This window comes from Sciurus vulgaris (assembly GCF_902686455.1).
Source record: "Sciurus vulgaris genome assembly, chromosome: 12".
NCBI lineage: Eukaryota > Metazoa > Chordata > Mammalia > Rodentia > Sciuridae > Sciurus > Sciurus vulgaris.
This window is the reverse complement of record NC_136473.1, coordinates 46,049,545-46,068,957: the sequence shown is the minus strand read 5'-3', so window position 1 is coordinate 46,068,957 and position 19,413 is coordinate 46,049,545. Positions and strand designations below refer to the sequence as shown.

Below are 19,413 nucleotides of genomic sequence, written 5' to 3'. Positions count from 1 at the left end.
AAAAATGATGAAAATTATCAAGTCAAAGATTCCACAAATTCAAAGATACTAAAGAAGTTTAAATAGAAAAGAAAAACAGTCAAATTGCAGAAAACTAGTAATAAAGAATATTGTCAAAGTGGCTAGAGGAAAATGAAGGTATACTTCATAGACAGAAATGATGTAGGAATGAGGCTGAATTCTAATCAAAGCACTGTATAATCAAAGCATTGTATAAAGAAGGTAATGCAATGACATCTTAAAAGGTGCTTAAGAAAATCCTTTCAACTCAAAGTTCTGAATCGAGGTAAAGAATTTTTCTAAAATGAGGAGAAAATAAAGGTATCTTTTGATCCATGGGTCAAAGAAAAACACAAGGGAAATTTAAATTTATTTTGAAATAATTATGAATATTTATATGTAAAAATGTGTGTAGAGGTATAGAAGGAAATTTATAGCATTAAAAGTTTTCTTAGATAAAAAAGGTTTGAAATCAACGGCTTAATCTACTGCCTTAAGAATATTTAGCCTAGAGTAGATGGCAAATAGGGAGCAACAGAAAGCAGATATCAATGAACTAGAGAAATAACAGAGAAAATCCCAAAGACCAAAAGTTGGTTCTTTGAAAGAAAGATTTAATAATATTCATAACTTTTAGCCATACTGATCAAAAGATAAAACAGATATAATACAAATTACCAATATCAAGAATTCCACAGGGACCATCACTAGAAACATCAAAAGAATAAGAAAATAATCAATTGACCACTTTGCTGAAAAATGGTTAAATTCCTCACAAGACAAAACATCAAAATTGACCAAAGAAGAAATAGAACATCTGAATGGATTTGTAATTCATCAAAGAAAGTGAATTTGAAATTAAAGACAAAACAAAACAAAAATTTCTAGGAAAACTCCAGACTCAGATGAATTCTATTAAACATTTAAGGAAAAATGAGGAAGAAATAACATCAACCATTCATCAACTATTTTAGAAAACAGAGAAGGAGGAACACTTACCAGCTCATTTCCTGAGGGTAGCACAACCCTGATATGAAAACCTGAGACAGACATTACAGAAAAGGGAATTGCAGACCAATAGCCCTCACAAACATGGGAAAAAAATAACACTGAAAAATATTAGCAATATATGAAAAGAATGATATGCTATGATGATATGCTATGACCAAATGTGGGTCATACTAGTAATGCAAGGTTTGTGTACTGTTTTAAAATAACATCATAAATTACTGTATTAACAGAATAAGAAAGAAAATGATATGTCTATATTAATAGATGGACAAGTATTTAGGAAACCCATACATGGTATAATATCCGCACAAACTGACAGTATAAAGGGGCTTCTTCAGTCTGAAAGAAGATTTTGTGAAAACTCCCTTATACTCATGGTACTGATGAAAAAGTGAAAGTGAACATGTTCCCTAGAAAACTGGGAGCAAGGCAATTTTTTCTGTTTTTTTTTTTTATTTTTTTTACAACGTTTTATTGGATATTTTAGCCAGTTCATTAAGGCAAGTGAGTAAAAAGAGAGAAAGATTATAAAGAATTAAATAAAATGATCTTTATAAGCCATTACATAATTGTTTAGATAAAAAATACTAAAGAAACTATACAAAAATCTACAAGAACCAATAAAAGAACATGACAAGATTACACAATGTATTGTATAACAAAATCAATTGTATTTTTAAGTACTAATTAAAAAGTCTTGAAAAGGAATTTTAAAGTAATATTATTTACAATGACATAGATAATGTAAAATACTTAGGAGTAAATCTATTAAAAACTACAAGATATTCTTGGATGAAGTTAAAAACAACCTTAAAATGGAGAAATAAATTATGATCATGGGCTGGAAGACCTAATATCACCAAGATATGTATTTTTCCCAAGTAGGCATGTAAGTCATCATAACCCAGTGGAGATTCCAGAGGCATTTTTAAGAAACTGACAAATGATTCCAAAACTAACATGTAAATTCAAAGGACCTAGAGTAGCCAAAACAAGTTGGAAAAGAAGTTGGATATTTACACACCTAACTTTAAAAATTGATACAAAGTTTCAATAATCAAGGCAGTGTGGTATTATCCTTAGTGTAGACAAACAGATCAATGGCACAGAAATACAGTCACATACAAACTGTCCATGATTTTTTAACATAGGTGCGAGGTTAATCCTATACTAAGTATTGTCTTGACAAATGAGGCTAGGACAGTTAGGTAGCTATTCTGGGAGAAAATGAACCCCTTTCCATATCTCCTAACAAATACATGTGTATGGATCATTGTAAAATTTTAAATCTTAGTTTTGAGAAGATGATTTTTTGTAGCCTTTGAGTTGTCATAGATTTCTCAGGACACAGAAATCACTACCATAAAAAGAATGATAAATTGTATTTATAAACTTTAAAAACTTCTATTCTTCAAAATATACCATTAAAATGCACAGAAAAGCCCCCAAGTGGGAGAATAAATAATAAGTTGCATTTTCACATAATAATGCATGTAAGAAGCACAATGAAAATAATATTCCATTTATAATATGAATAATATATGAAATACTTGAATTCCAGGAATAAATTTCTAATCTTATACTTGATTGTAGACACTATAATAAAGATGACAACACTTTCTAATTTAGTAAAGATATTTTAATGGAAGACTAATTATTTTTTTTCAGGATATGTTAAATAACAATTTAAAGTAGGATTTCCAAGTCAAGGAACATGCCTTTGTTAAAAGTTTGACTATTCTTAATAATGCATTTTTTTTATCAGATTGGATTGAGGCAATCAGGAATTCTATAACTGGTCTTTGATTTGAGAGTGGCTATTCAAACAAACCTTCAAAAAAAGGTTAAGAAGACTGGAATAAAAACTAGGCCATGAGCAGCCCCAAATACCATAACAAGAAACATAATCTTGAAAAATGTCCTGAAGATGTATGCTTTAGCTGTAGCTAAAACACACACCCCTATTATTGTTGAAATTGCACTTTGTAACACTGGATAGCCTAGCAGATATAATGCCTCAATTGATTTTTGGTTTACTGAAATCTTAGAACTGGAAACAAATGCATAAGATATGTGTGCAGAAAAATCAAAAGAAAACCCTATACAAATGACAAGATTAATCATGGATATGGAATCAAGATTGACATTCCAGAATGCCATGAAACCTGTTACTCCCACAATCACAGAAGCAATAGCAAAAGTTACCCACAAGGAACACATTGGATGAGGAATTAACAATAAGGACACAATGAACATAGCTGATGACGCAACCATGATATTCCGCACAGTGTTTTCTATGATTGCAGCATACTGATCAAAATATATGAATGCCTGGTTATACACCATTAAAGGAACTTCACACTTTTCAGCTATTTCTCGTAATTGGAGTAACATTATTTTCTTATTGGTTGAGGAAGAAACACCCATAGTCTGAATGAAGCCCCGAGAGGAAGTGATTTCATTTGATGACGAAATATTAATATCATATGTAAAAACTGGAAACCTACCTAAAAATTCAGACATACCATTCATAAAAGTATCCTTATCATTAGGCTCTTGTCCACTACTTTTCATAAATCTTATATATTCACGTAACCAAAACTCTGTAAGATTTCTATCTACAAAGTCATTTTCTTCAAAAGTCTCCATACATCTTTCCAATTTTTTCCTTACATCTTCCTCCCAGTAGTTAATACTTTCAGTAACAATAACCATAACCCTGGGACCATAATCTGAAAAGTAATCTTCCTCTACATTAAAATATGGTGTAATGTAGGAATCATCACTTGCTAGATTTCGAAGGTCTAAACCTTCCTGCACCTGGAAACACCCATATATGCTGCTTGTGATATACAAAATGTATACCACCACTACAAAAAACTTGGACATGGTTCTCGTGAGTAAAGGACCAAAATAGTCTCTAAAGAACAAATTCATTGGATGGATATCAGTTCCTTGTTCATCTGGCATAGAAGAAAATGGGAGACAGCAGGCCTTTTTTAATGAGGAATATTTTTGATCTGGCTTTTTCAACCAGCGTAGGCAGAGTATTTCTCTTTTACCATCCAGGGCCATAAATGCTCCAAAACAGGTGATGTTATAAAAATAACAAAAGAGCAGGGTTGTTCCTGTATAGATGCAAAAGTATTGTACGGACCTGAAAGAACTCATAATCCCTGTGTAGAAGGCCAGGACATTGGTGACAGTGGTGATTGTAATGGACACTGCCACCTTTGAATAGACATTGGACATCCGCTCTTCTATGCTATTCCTAAGACTGGTCTTCTGCCAGGCAGAAATCATGATAAACATATCATCAACCCCAACACCTGTTAAAAAAAAAAAAAAAAAAGAATCTTCATACATATTAATATACAGCAAAAATTAAACAGATTGACCATTTCCTTTTTTCTGTCTCAAGGTCTTACTTATCTTGCCCATTCTCTGCTTAAACACGAACTTTTTTATAGTGTTTTCTCAGGTTGCTTCTGAATCCACAACGGAATTCACCACTCCATCCTCTATATTAAGTCTTGCTTTACACATGCTCCTGTTATTTGCACAGAGCATGGTATACTCTCACCCTAGCCTTCACTTAAGGTGATTAAGTGATGAGATCAGGAAACCTGGCTGCTTGTCAGTTGAAGTAGTATCAGCAATACATCTTTGATTTCACTAGATCGCATAAAAGATCATTTCCTTTCGTAAGACATTTTAGAACAACATACAAATACACCCAGCCAAAATTCTGTTACTTAAAATATAAGCTGGATATATGTGTTGTATAGTTAACATCAGGCTACTTACGTGGTATAATTTGAATGGTATCTCATACTCTATAGACATACACACAGAAAACTACACAAATGCAATTTTCCTCCTAGTCTTTTTTTGACACCTAGAATGCTATTATTCAAATTTCACTTGCTGAGGATAAGGCATTATCTCACTGCTTCTAAGGCCAGTGCTCCCTGAGATCAGAAATATGTACCACAGTAAACCTTAAGAATCCTTTATTTATCAATGACTACTACGTAATTAGTTCCTTTCCACAAAGACAATTAATTCATGATGGCCTGAAATAGAACTGAAGATCACTTGAGGACTCTGAAGTCATCAATAAAGCCTGGGAAAGGATTGCAAAGAAAGGAAACTAGAAAGGGTAGCATGACCATGTTGCAGATAAACTGCACTTCTCTCAAACTTTCTAATAAAGTTCATATTACTTTCACTATTGTGAGCCTCTGTTTCCATGTGTATTGATATAACATCAATACTTGGAACTGAAGTATGGATCTTAATTTCAATTTATTTTTTATGGACTACATGTATAATTTGGGAGAATACTGGGAATTGTAACCTGTCTCCAGTTCAGATATTCCATGGGTATGATCAAGGTAGGATGATCCAAATAAGCACAAAGCTATGTAGGCTGTCATAACCTGCACTGTGACACCCTTATTATCACCTGCTTTGAGAATTTCAGTTGTGTTCAGTTGGACAAAAGGGAACAATTACAAATACTAAGGACCAAAAATGAACTCATTGATATGTTAGGTCCTTAAAAATTAATTTTATTACTTATATAACCTTGTTCAGAAATTGTTCTCACATATTTCTTGTTTAAATTGCTGAACTCATATATATATGCACATATGCACACCTATGTATACAGAGATTGTACAAAAGCGGCTTATATTAATCAGTTAAAGCACCTTAACTCTTGTTATTTATGGCTACAGAGTACACTGAGTGATTGTGTACAGAAGGTGTTCCTTGAAAAGCCAGCATGAACTGACACCCTTTGTACAGTTCATTTACCACCTCCTCCAGAAAACCAAAAATTATTTTGTTCAAGTTGCTTACTTTCCAACTTTTAAGTACCTTTGATTTCTCATGCTTACTGTAAAATAAATTCTGAAGATACCATTAGAAAACAATGGAAAACAACTGTAATTCCACACTTCAGAGATAATATACATTTAGAATTTGGTTTATGTAAGTATATGCATACAACTATTCTCTCCATTTCAAGCATCCTGCTTTATAACCAGAAATTTTCATTTAACTTACATATCTTATCAAAAATACTGAATATGATTCCAGTATTTTAGTATGGTATGTTCAACTTGACAAATCCCATATTGATAGGGGATTGGGTCATTTCCAATATTTTCTAAATGTTCATACTGAAATGAACATACTTCTACTTTTAATTACTTGTCCAATTATTAGATCAAATTCCTAGAAGTGGAACTGGTAGGTCAACAATGCTCCCTTTTTAAATCTTTTGATCTGTTGCAAACTTGGACCAAAAAAAAAAGTGTCACTTTACATTTTCCCACAGAAGAATATGAGGGTGTTCATTTGCACACAACCTTTCCCAAATTTTCACTCTTACTAGAACTGATTATTCTAATAAGAAAACAAGCTGTTTCACTTTTAGTCTAATTTATACCCCTTGATTAATTCAAGAGTCAAGGGTTTTTTTTTTTCCTTTTCCTTATATTTTCAGTTATGTGTCTGTGTGTGTTTAAGAGAGACAGAGAGAGAGGGGAGAGAGAGAGAGAGAGAGGAAGAGATGCTATTCATGTTCCCCATTTGTTCATTTGGGGTACTAGATTTTTGCAGCTTTAAAGATACATGATTCCATATGATTTTCCTGTTTCCTGACACTTCATTTTGGATCTGTGCAGTCACCTAAATACAATTCCTTCCCTTATCTACCCCACACCCCTACATACACAATGTGTAGCCTCACATTTTGTTTTACTCACCTAGAATAAGAAATGGTGAATTTGCAACTATGATCACAAATGGCACCCCAATGTACAACATCAGGCCAAAGCCGCTCACCACTGCAAAGGCAACAGAAACCACTCCAAAGACTGCAACCCACATTTTGTTTCGTACACAGTCAAACCTGTAAATTTGGAGGGAAAAATCATGGAATTTGCGGTGGTAGCTTCCATACTGAAATTCCACCAATTGATAATATTCTTGAATTGGACAACAAGTCAGAAACCTCTGGGACAATAATTTCCACAGTTGTCTGCAGAATTTCCTTAAATTCTGAGGTACTATCCCAGACCGAATGACAGAAAATGGGGTATAGGACAGAAACGTTGAAAAATCTGTACTTTTACCAAACCCTCTTGGGTGACTTTTATGTAGTAAGTCAAACAATAATACATGGACTAACATTTCAGGATTTCAAAGATTTATTGAAGCACTGAAGATGGTCAAACCCATTCTGATTTTCAGAAGGGTGTAAATGGGATATAATAGTTAATGGAAGGATGGAAGGTATCCTAGTCTTTTTTTTTCTGTAACAAAATATGGGAGGCTGGGTACTTTGTAAAGAAAAGAGGTTCATTTAGCTCAGTTTTGGATGTCTAAGGGCATGGTGGCATACTGGCAAGGCTCCTCTCACTGTGTAATAACACAGTGGATGGCATCATAGTGGGAGTAAATGTGAGAGGGAAATTATACATGGCAAGACAGGAAACCAGATAGATTCGGGGGTTAGGCTTGCTCTTTTAATAATAACTTGCTCTCAGGAACTAGAAGAGTCCAATGAAAACTACTTCTGAGGGTGGCACCCATCAGATTAGGCATCACCTAATCACTTTCCACTAGACCCCACTCCTTTTATCTATCTATCTATCTATCTATCTATCTATCTATCTATCTATCTATCTATCTATCATTTTGTTGTATTGGGGATTGAACCCAAGACCTTATGCATGCTAGGCAAGTCCTCTAACACTGAGCTACAATCCAGTGCTTTTTATTTTTATTTTGGGGGGTTAGTTGCCCAGACTGGCCTCAAACTTGAGATTCTCTTACCTCAGCATCCCAAATAGATGGGATTACAGGTGTGCCTAGCTAAACCCACTTCTTAAAGGTCTTACCACCTCTTAACACTGCCACCTTGGGACCAACCTTCCAGTACATAAACCTTTGGAGGAACACACTCAAATCATATCCTGACTATGACAGAGGGCAAGCTATACCAGAGACAGAACACATATCCATTTATGTTTTCACTCACCCCTGAACTCCAGGAAGCCATAACGCAATACTAAATAGCTCCTGCATTTCAAAACCAGTTCAGTGCATATTGTGGTAAACAAAATGTATGAAGGCATTGCTTTAAATCATTTTCAGGATTCTCCTCTACTGGTGACATGGGGTCTATGGAAAAGTTGCTACTAATTTAGAGAAAAAAGGTTAAAACATACCATATTCTAAATGACTCAACCAGTGCCTACTTCCTTGTCAGACCAGAAGTAAGGATGTATATAAGACATTTTAAGGTATGATTCAGTGCTTTTTCTCCCCTATAGCCACAACATTACATTATGAAATATTGTCAATAACTTTTTTAGATTTTACTTGCTGAAAATTGATTCAAAATAAATAGTGAATATCTGCCTCCAGATATTTTAGTAAGGGAGACAAACCAAGTTTGTATTGGAAATCTAAGAGGGACAACTAAGGAACTGGAGCCAGTGATTCCAAAACAGCAGGATTATGACTGCCGACCTTCTTCAGGCAAGATCACATTTAAATAGATAAAATTTCTTATTACACATAAAATTCCTACATTGAGGCTGTATTTCACTTTCTCCCAATCTGCTGTTGCTATGAATTCAATTCAGAGTCTCAAATCAACTCACATAAACATATACATACAAATTCCAAATAAAATTTTATTGGAATGAGTAGTTCCTAAAAAATCAATATTCGTTTATAGGTGTTTAAGACCAAAGATGAATAAATCAGAAAGACCAGTAAAAATAGAAGTTATATATATCATGCTCATTCCCTTTCTTCCTCCTGATTTCTTGGAAAAAAAAATTTTTTTGGTGTAAAATTTTCAGGAAAGAAGGAAGTGAAGTATATTGTTGGTTGTAGTGACTTTGACTAGTTGTTGCGTTAATATGTTGACTTAGTTTCTATGTGACCTTTCTTTTAAAGTTCAATAGATGATGGAAGGAAAGTTTTCAAAGTAGAACACTAAAGGCATTTGATGAATATGCTTGCAGATATCCTAGTCCCCAAGAAGGATCCTGGTTTAAAAAGTTCATCAGAACCACCAAGGAGAAGTATTAGAATGTTAAGCTTCCAGGAACCAACTCTAGATTCAAATTCAGTATATTTATAGTGAAGCTGCAAAATCTTTGTGTCTAAAATTGTGCTCATATGATTCCAAAGCACAGGCAGATCTGTGCATAAAATCCAGCAGAATAGGCAATTTCCAAATTTTGTATTTACTTAGTAGGAATAGTCCAAACTAGAATTTATTAGATTTAGAAAATCATGTTTATGCTTGGCAAAGCATCTGCATCTCACTTGAAAGGTAGTGGTGTTTATAACAAGAAAAGGAAAGCTTATAGAGTGTTGAGAAGGGTTTTCAGTTTTCATCAAAAGTTGATCTAATATCTGGTGCAGGTTTTATCATTTCCAGAAAATCACACAATGTTGAAATACTCTGGAAGCGCAATGTTCCACTACCTGCTACAGTGTGAACTATAATGAAGTTCAATTTGGATCATCATAAACTTCTGAAAAAGTTTTCTTATTCAAGTGACTTCAATGCAATATAATAAATATAGATCCCTGAAATGTGTTGGAATAAGGGCCTGTTATCAAGTAAATGCATATATGCAAGGTGTAACCTTCATATATGTGGGTTGAGACAGGTAGAATGGAATATGTCTCAGGGACTATCTAGGAGGCTCTACTCAGAACATAGATAAGAGACCCTCAGTGTTCCAAAAGAAGAGAAACCAGACATGTTAAGGAACTTACAGAATCATTCACAGAAGGATCATTTTTTATTCAAGCTCAGAGAAAGCATATCATGCAGCATCCATGTCTTAAGAATTTTTTCATTACGTTTCTTCTACTCTTTGAGCATGCTCCAACTCACAACCCAGATCAGCAAGACAGAGAAAAAAAGAAGTGGTAGGGGAGGGCTGGCAAGTCCCTCTTCCCCATTAAGGGCAATCCCAAGTAGCAAGCTCCAGTCAGGAGAGGTGGAAAAACCTTAGCATCAAATTAAGTTATCACTTGTGTTTATTCCATGGATGTAAACATTTTAATTCTGACCAGAGGACTTTCTCTTTTCTAAATATTACCAGAAAAGTCACAGGGCCAGCCTGAGTTTTCATGGGGCAGAGGAAAGACTCAGTTTACCTACAAAACTTAAAGAAAACATGGGGAGACAAATGTAAAGTTGAATTTTTACAGTTCATGAGTCCTGTGTGTTCCAGATGTTGGTTCCATAAGCATAAAAAGTTTTCAGAGAGATAGAAATCTCTACATTCATATCTGCATTGTTGTCTGCAATCATTTGTAAAGATAAGCAAAAATTTATTTAGTTTGTATCTTCAAAACCAGCTATCTAGTAGAAAAGTTTTGCTAAACCAATGATCAGTACCTTGTATTTTAAATACACTTTGTGCTCTTAACTTTAACAAGACTGATTTTTTTCTTTTCTGGTTTCTTTGCTTTCTAATGGATGTCATCTTACTTTCCAGAATTACAAACTTAATGAAGTATTTTATTGCTTCTGAAGAGATCCCACTGTGGTCAAGTCCCTTTGACTAATGTGGCCTCATATTTCTCTTACTTAAATCTAGACAGCTAAATCATATGATTTGTTTCTAGACCTACCTCTACATGAGAAACAGGAAAATTTTAAAATATCAATTATCAGATTAAACCCTGAGATATTTTTATTCAGTAAGGTAAGGTCAAATTTATGAGAGGATATGGATTAAATCTCTTTGGAGGACTCTAATATGAGAATAACTGGGATCATATAATCTGTAAGCTTCCTTCTAAAAATTCTGCTTGCTGCTATTTTTTAAATTTTAGCTTTCTAATCACAAGAAGTCAAACCATGTCCAGTTCAATTTTTAAGTGCTTAACGAAGTGCTCACATAAGAACAATAGAAACACCCATCAATTAAATAAGAGCTTTGTTTTTATGTAGTAAAAATTACTATTTCAGGCTTATAGTAGAAATAGGACTTGCTTCTCAGTCCTATCAACGTATCTGCCTTTCAAATGAAGTAATTAGTCATAATTGATGCAATACATAAGTCAAAAAAGATACACTAAATCAAACAAAACTAGCTATAATTTTTTTCTATTCCACTATTGCTGAAGGGCAAAATTTCAAAAGTCATCAGCAAAATGGTAGAGAAGGAATTCTCATCTCACAGAAGCATCAAAAAATAAGCAGAAGCTGTTAGAACCAATTTTGTGAACTCTGGAAAATAGTCAAAAGAGATCACCAAGTGAGTACAGAATCCAAAAAATGGCACTTCAAAACAGATTTTGTAGTAATTTCACCTGCCTATACTTACCCTCTCCCTGGTGTGGTGGCAGTCTTAAAGTGTCAAGGGTATAAAAATGGACATGGTCTTCAAGTGGCAGTAGTCTCAAATAGCAGTATTAAAGTGGTGACATCCCAGGTTACCAAGGTAGAACTATTTCCCATAGACCTTGATGGAGCTGAGCTGACTTACTCACAAAATGTTACCTATGTCTGTTCTAACCTGTCTGGGGCTACCTGGATACAAGCCATCCCTCTATGTTCTGCCTGACTTATAACTCAGGTTGAAAGAGCTAGAAAACCATGCAAGCTGATCCACACCCCTCAGATGCCAGGGGCAAAATATTGGAGCTCAAACATACAAAAGGCTATCTGAAGAAAAAGAATGCATTTCTCTGGGAATTTAGGACATTTGAAAACAATCTTATTCACTGGAGAATTTAGAAAGTCACAATAAACAGCAACCCTTAAGTTCAACGAAGAGATAAAAATCCCCAATAGAGATAAATTCATTGATAAATATAAAAAACAAGTACTACTGTGTTTGGGGTATACCTCCACATTTCCTATAGAGTTTATTAGACAAACAAATAAAAACAATCAGTAGTTTATGTTACTGGGCATACAATATATAAAGACAAATTTGAGAGCAAAAAAAGGGGAGAGGACAGAGATGTATAAGAGCAGAGTTTTTGTGTTTGTGAGGTTAAACTAGTAACAATTCAATATGCAGTCATGTGCCCCAGATGTTTTGGCTAAAATATTTTAGTCAATGAGAAATTGCACATATAATGGTGGTTCCACAAGATGAAAACAGCTAAAAATTCCTGTCACCTAGTGGATACATTAGCTGAAGAAGACACAAGAAAACTTCAGGAAAAGAGAAAGAACCTCCAAAAAAAACACCTAATGAAGAGTTCAGAAGAAGCTCTACAGACCTCAACGAACTCCTTAAAAAGTTAGAAAATTTGGATCCCAATACCAAAAGGTTTTGTTAATAGAGAAGAATGTTCATGGTGCATTATCTGCTTATAAGCAATTTATGATGGTGAAAAAAAGAAACAAACCAAGCAAACCGCTGTGCATATATTTCTGAAAAAAAGATACTGCCTCAAGAAAAGATTTTGGCAAACTCTTCAGATGTTCCAGAAAAAGGCATGTTATCATAGGAGGTGACGGCTCCCTGGACGTAATTGCCCCTGAAGATCTTCCAGTAGGACAAGATGTAGAGGAGGAAGAGGAGAAGAGGAGGATTATATTTATAATCCTGACCCTGTGTAGACCGAGGTTAGTGTGTATGTATTCGTTTTTTAGATAAATAGTTTAAAAATACAAAATAAATTTTAATAGAAGAGATTTTAAAATATGGATATAAATGAAGAAAATATTTTTGTACACCTGTACAATCTGTTTTTGGTTAAGTATTGTCAAAAAGTTTTAAAATAATAAAAGTTTATGAAGTAAAACATTACAGTTAGCTAAGATTAATCCAGTACTGTACTGGTTTTTTGTTTTGTTTTATTTTTGTAAATTTACCATAAGATAAGTGAACTGAGTTTTAAACATTAATAGTAATGTAGTAATATTTTAGGCCTTCACATTCACTCACCATTCACACACTGACTCCCCCACAGCAACTTCCAGACCTGAAAGCTCTATTTATGGCAAGTGCCCTATACAAGTATAATATTTTTATCTTTTATATCACATTTCAACTGTACCTCTTCCATGTTAAGGTTTGTTTGAATGCACAAATACTAACCATTGTGTAATAATTGCCTATAGTATTCAGTGTAGTAATACACTATTTAGGTTTATAGCCAAGAAGCAATAGGCTATACCATGTAAGTTTGTATAAGGATGCTCTGTAATGTTTGCACAACAATCAAATTGCCTAATAACACATTTTTCACCCATCAAGTGGTATGATTGTTTTAAATTTAGGATGTTATATCTAATCCCCATGGCCACACACACACTAAAAAAAACTCTAAGAAACATCATAAAAGGAAATGAGAAGGGAATCAAAACAGCTCCCTAGCAGAATATAAAATAAACATGAAAAAAAGCATAATGGGGGGAAGCAATTTCTTTAAATGTAAATGGATTAAATTCTCTAATCAAAAGACATACATTCCCAGAATGGATAAAACATGAGATCCAACTACATGCTGTCTATAACACTCACTTTAAAGACACAAATAGAATGAAAGTGAAAGTACAGAGATACATAGTAACTGAGAGAGAGTTCCACACTAATAGTTGAGAAATTCAATATACCAATTTTAATAATGAATAAAACATCTAGGCAGAAGACCAATAAGGACATAGAGAAAATGAAGAACATTACAAACCAATTAGAATCTGCAGAGATATGTAGAAAATTCAACCTAACAACAGGAGAATATGCATTCCCTAAGATTATATGTTAGTATTATGGTTTAGATATTAGGTGTCCCCCAAAAGCTCATGTGTGAGACAATGCAAGCAGACTTAGAGGTGAAATGATCAGGTTATGAGAGCCTTAAACCAATCAGTGAATTAATTCCCTAATTGAAATATTGAGATCAACTGAGTGGTAAGTGAAGGTAGGCAGGGTATGGCTAGAAAAGGTAGGTCACGGGGGGCATGCCTTTGGGGTACATATTTCGTATCTGGTGAGTCTCTCTGTCTCTGTCTCTGTCTCTCTCTCTCTCTCTCTCTGCTTCCTGGTGCTATGTCTTGAGCCACTTCCCTCCACCACACTCTTCCACTATGCTGTTCTACCTCACCTTGAGCCCTAATGAATGGAACCAACTGTCTATGGACTGACACTGACAACTGACACTTTTGAAACCATGAACCCCGAAATAAATTTTTCTCCTCTAAAATTGTTCTTGTCAGGTCTTTTAGTCACAGCAGTGAAAAATCTGAATAAAACAAGCACTGTCTCACTCTGTCTTCACATCATTAATGGGGCTAACAAGCTCCACCAGAACTAATCTGTCTAATCATCTCCCAAAGGCTTCAACTTTTCATACCATCACTAAGGGGAACTTTCAGCATAAGAATTTTGGGAAGACACAACTATTCAAACCATAGTAAAAAAGATGGAAAGATTTAGAAAAAAGGTAAAATAGAGAATACAAACACAATAGAATCAATAACATCAAAAGTTGGTTCTTTGAAAAGATCAATAAACTTGATTAAACTTCACTTTGGACAACAAAGAAAATATAAGAAGATAAAAGTAGCTAAATCAGTAGAAAAGTAGAGACATTACTACTGCCCTTAAAGAAATATAAAAAATTTTATAAGAGAATACTAAGAACAACTGTATGCAAACCAATCAGGTACCTTAAACAAAATGCACAAATTCCTACAAACATGCAAACAACCTAAACTGACTCAAAATGAAACAGAAACTCTCAAGAGACACAACAATTAAAATTGAACCAATAATCAAAAAACACCCAAAAAAAAGTCCAGGACAGACAGGCGCGGTGGTGCACGCCTCCCAGCAGTTCGGGAGGCTGAGGCAGGGGGATCGAGAATTCAAAGCCAGACTCAGCAAAAGCAAGGTGCTAAGCAATTCAGTGAGAACCTGTCTCTAAATAAAATACAAAATAGGGCTGGGGATGTGGCTCAGTGGTCGAGTGCCCCTGAGATCAATCCCTGGTACCCCTGCCCTGGGGAAAAAAAGAAAAATCCAGGACCAAATAGTTTCACTGGTGAATTCGACCAAACATCCAAAGAGAATTAACACTAATTCTTCTCAAATGCTTCCAGAAAGTTGAAGAAGAGGGAACACTTCCCCACTTACACTAGGACACCATCATTGCACTGATATCAGAACCAAACACATAACAAGGAAATTAAACTACTATCTCTTATTTATACAGATACAAAAGTCTTCAACAAATTCTAGCAGACACAAGTTAACAACATAATAGAATAATTATATAGCATAGTCAAATGGGACTTATACCAGAAAACAAGGGTGATTCAACAGAAGAAAACCAATCAACATAAAACATCACATTTATAGAACAAAGAAAATATATAATCTTCTCAATAGATGCTGGAAAAGCATTTGACTAAATCCCACACTCTTTCATGATAAAAAAACAATCAAAGACTAGGAATAGAAGGGGAATTTCTCCAAATGAGAAGGGCATTTATGAAAATTTCAAAGTTAACATCGTATTCAAGACTGAAAGATGGGAAGATTTTCATTTAAGATTAAGGATAAGGCAAGGATGCTTGCTTTCATCACTGATATTTAACACTGTACTGGAAGTTCCAGCCAGAGTAATTAGATAAGAAATAGAAAAAATGTTTTTAAATTAGAAAGAAATATTAATATCCATTTTCACAGAATATATGATCCCATATACAAACATTCCAAAGAATCTACAGGACAACTACCAGGGTTAATAAACAAATCAGCAAAGCTGCAAGATACAAGATCAACACACAACCCAGTTGTGTTTCTATACATGTGCAATGAAAAATCCAAAAAAGAAAATAATTACGTTTAAATAGCTCTAAAAGAATACAATGCCAGGAATAAATTTATCCAAGCAAGTAAAAGACTTGTACACTGAAAGTACCAAACATTAGTGAAAACAATCTAAAGACATAAATAAATGGACAGGATGGCTAGTTCATGACATTTATTGCTAAAATGTCAATCCTACCACAAACAATCTACCTTTCAACACAATTCCTATAATTCCTTTATTCCTGAGAAATGGAGAAAACAGTTCTCAAATTTCTATGCAATTTCAAGGAGCCCCAGATGACCAAAATAATCTTGAAAAAGAACAAAGTTGGAGGACTCAATATTATTCAGCCATATAAAGGAATGTTCTGATACATGCTATAAGACAGATGAAAACATTGTTAAATGAAATGAGCCAGTCAGAAAAGGATAAGTCTCTAGAATAGGCAAATTCATAGAGATAGAATTGAGATTAAAAGTTAACTGGGACTGTGAGGAAGGAGCTACAGTGCATAATTGCATAATGAGCACAGAGTTTATTTGAAGTAATGGAGAAATTTGGAAACAGATGGTTGCAAGACAGTGTGGATGTAATTAATGTCATTAATTGTACTTCTAAAATCATTAAGATGGCATATTTTATGTTATATATTATATATATTTATCACAATTTTTCCCAAAGTAAGAAATACAAAACTAATAAAAGTGTTTTACCTGTAGCATGATATAATTGCAAATATTATGATTAGAAGGTAGGCCAAGTGAAACAAAGGGACCACTGTCATAGAAGTTGCCTCAAATTCCAGTTGTCTGGAAATCGATGTAAAGTGGACCACCTGCCACAAAAATATACTCAGGTAAATAACTTTCAATTTCAATATTTGTGTATGAGTTACAAACACTATTAAAATGCCTTAGCTTATTGATAGAAACATGTAAAATTCAACAAATATAAAAATACATGGTTTATAATTTTAGAATAGGTAATATAGATTTGCTTCTTCCCACAAAATCTGTTATGCTTTCCAAACTCTAACTTTTAAAACGGAATATACCCAAACTAATGTTATATAAGTTGTGAAATCTTGTCTTTATTTGAAATTTGTGGCTTTTTCTAAAATTTTACTAGGTTTATTATTTTACTTGCAAAAGCATTATTTCAAGAAGGCTTGGTCTTCAAAGTCTCTTTTCAGTAGGTGTCCCGCTTTCACCAGTGTTGCTGGTGCCAAAATTACGGAACACCTACCATGTGCCTTACACTAAACTAGGTGCTCTATCCTAACTTGAAAAATGCTGAGCTAGTTATCTTCTTAAGACCATGGAACTTCCCTCAAAGGCTCATTTGTCTTTTAATCCCAATGAGCTCCAAACAAGTTTTAGGGGGATCCCAGAAATCAGAAAAGACTGACTGAAGGTAATATTTTCACAATAATTTGATTAGAAAAACAAAACCCAAAATTAAATGTGAATCCTAAACAGGATTTGTGTTATGGACCAGAATGTTACCAAGAATTTATGATGAATGGTATCCATCAGTGTTTTAAGAAAGTAGGATTAAGTGCCAAATGCTGCAGGGCACACCCAGCTTTAAGTCACAGTCCTCCTCAAATAGGAAGTGCTATTGTTACCGTCCTTCAATAAGCCTTCCTCATACCTCCCACCTTCTCTCCACCTCCCTGTACCTGGATATTTTTAAAAGCCAGCCTCTCCTTAAGGTTGTAAAATTCATTCAGAAAATGAACTAGCCACTCCTTGCTCCGATCGCTGTCCTCCTTGATTTCTGTCTTTAGGAAGTACAACAACCTCATGGATTTGCTCTCCAGAAGTAACTGGTTCGTTCCTATGGCATCACCTAAAACATTTCCACCAAAGAAGCCAGCCAGGTAGATGAAATGGTTGTTAAGGTTATGGAGGGGGAAGGTGAATTTGTTCAGTTCGAGGGATTTGTTCCTCTGCCAGGTGTATAGGAGTGGGTTGGAGGGCACGCAGAGAGTCCTGAACTTGGCACACACCTCTTTGTAGGGGATCTGGTCTCCGTTTTCCTTTGTCAAAGTCAGAGTCTGCACCTCTTGGTCCAATCTACTAACTTCCTCAAAGACCTCTGAGTCCAGCAGTGTTCGGCTGTTGGAGACCACCAGAATTGAAGCGAAATTGGTCTCACTGCTGCTTCTGGAAGCAGAGAAGCGATATGAGTCATTAGTAGTGAAATGTCCCTGCACAAATCGCCGCTCGGCTTTGGCTGGGCTCCCAATCGGAGTGTACTGCTCCTCGAGATCTTCTTCTTCATCCTTGGGCAGGTAAATAAAGCCGATGCCAAGGGCGGCCGTCAGTAGGATGGGTACCAGCAGGAAGATCCAGGGGTGCATACCCACCAACCATCCCAGTCGTTCGAAGGCGCGGGAGAGCGGCCCCTCCAGGCAGTTGGTGTGGCAGCGAGATCTGTGGACAGCCTCAGTCTCTTGAATAGCCCTCTGTGACTCTCGCGCAGTGGTCCTCAGTGACTGCGGGTGCGGCTCCGGTAGCGGCTTCGACTCCTGGAAGGGCTTGGGCTCCTGGAAGGGCTTGGGCTCCTGGAAGGGCCTCGACTCCTGGAAGGGCTTCGGTTCCTGGAAGGGCTTCGGCTCCTGGAAGGGCTTCGACTCCTGGAAGGGCTTGGGCTCCTGGGAGGGCTCGGGCTCCTGGGAGGGCTCCGGTTCCTGGAGCGGCTTCGATTCTTGCCTCAACGGCGGTAGCCACTCTAAGCGCGGCCCTGAAGACCAGCTGGGGTCTGATTCGAGTCCCTCATCGGACGCCCTAATCTCCTCGGACTCCGGCTTCCTGACGTCGAGCAGCGACGGCTGGCTCTTGGGCGCCTCCAGGGAGTCGGGTTCAGGCCCCTCCACCGGCTCCGCCTTGGACTCCCCCTCCGACTGCGACTCCCACGGGGTCTCAGTTTGGAGCCCCTCTGACTCTAGGTCCGCCTGAGTCTCAATCTCCGCCTGTGGCGCCACCTTAGAGGAACTAAAGCTCATTTCCGGGAGGCCCAGTGAATGTCTTCAGGCGGGACAGCGGGTTAAAGAATCGCTCCCGTCGCCTCCCACCCGACGGTTTCCTGGAGAAATTCTAGGAAGTCTTTGAGCTTGGGCTGCTCGCGCCGGAAGCTGGAGCCATCCTTCCGGAGCACGTGGTTTGGCCCCACCCTTAATTGGCTCGAGATTTGTTCTCTGCTTGTCAATCCTTCATGAACACAAGAAGCACTTTTCCACGGTGATCAAATGCGCGCCTGGCCTAAAGGACTCATATTGGTCCTCAATGACCATTTATAGGCACACGAATGGAAAAGATACATTATGCGTTAGTGGCCTGTACTCAGGGACTCATCTAGTAGCAGCTTTTGGATAAGGTTTCTGTGAACCTCATATCCTTGATTTAGTTACTATTGCTATTCTCTGGCTTCGAATGTAATGGGTATATGCATTGCCCTTGCAAAAATTAGAAGTGACTACCTAGAATGGAAGTGCAAAGGTCTAAACCTTTCTATCCCATTCCTCTTCTCAAAGGAAGCGTCAAATGGAAATCTTTATAGTCG

The 19,413-nt window shown here is 36.0% G+C and overlaps 1 protein-coding gene across 1 annotated transcript; it reads right to left on the bottom strand.

Moving 5' to 3' along the window:
* Positions 1 to 2,844: 2,844 nt before the first annotated feature.
* Positions 2,845 to 18,856, bottom strand: PTCHD3 (patched domain containing 3; the record flags this gene model as incomplete). The annotated part of the gene is made up of 4 exons (XM_079107275.1): positions 2,845 to 4,340; positions 6,789 to 6,934; positions 16,560 to 16,681; positions 17,528 to 18,856. The coding sequence occupies 4 exons, from the start codon at positions 18,854 to 18,856 to the stop codon at positions 2,845 to 2,847; spliced, it is 3,093 nt and encodes a 1,030-aa protein (XP_078963401.1).
* Positions 18,857 to 19,413: the final 557 nt, after the last annotated feature.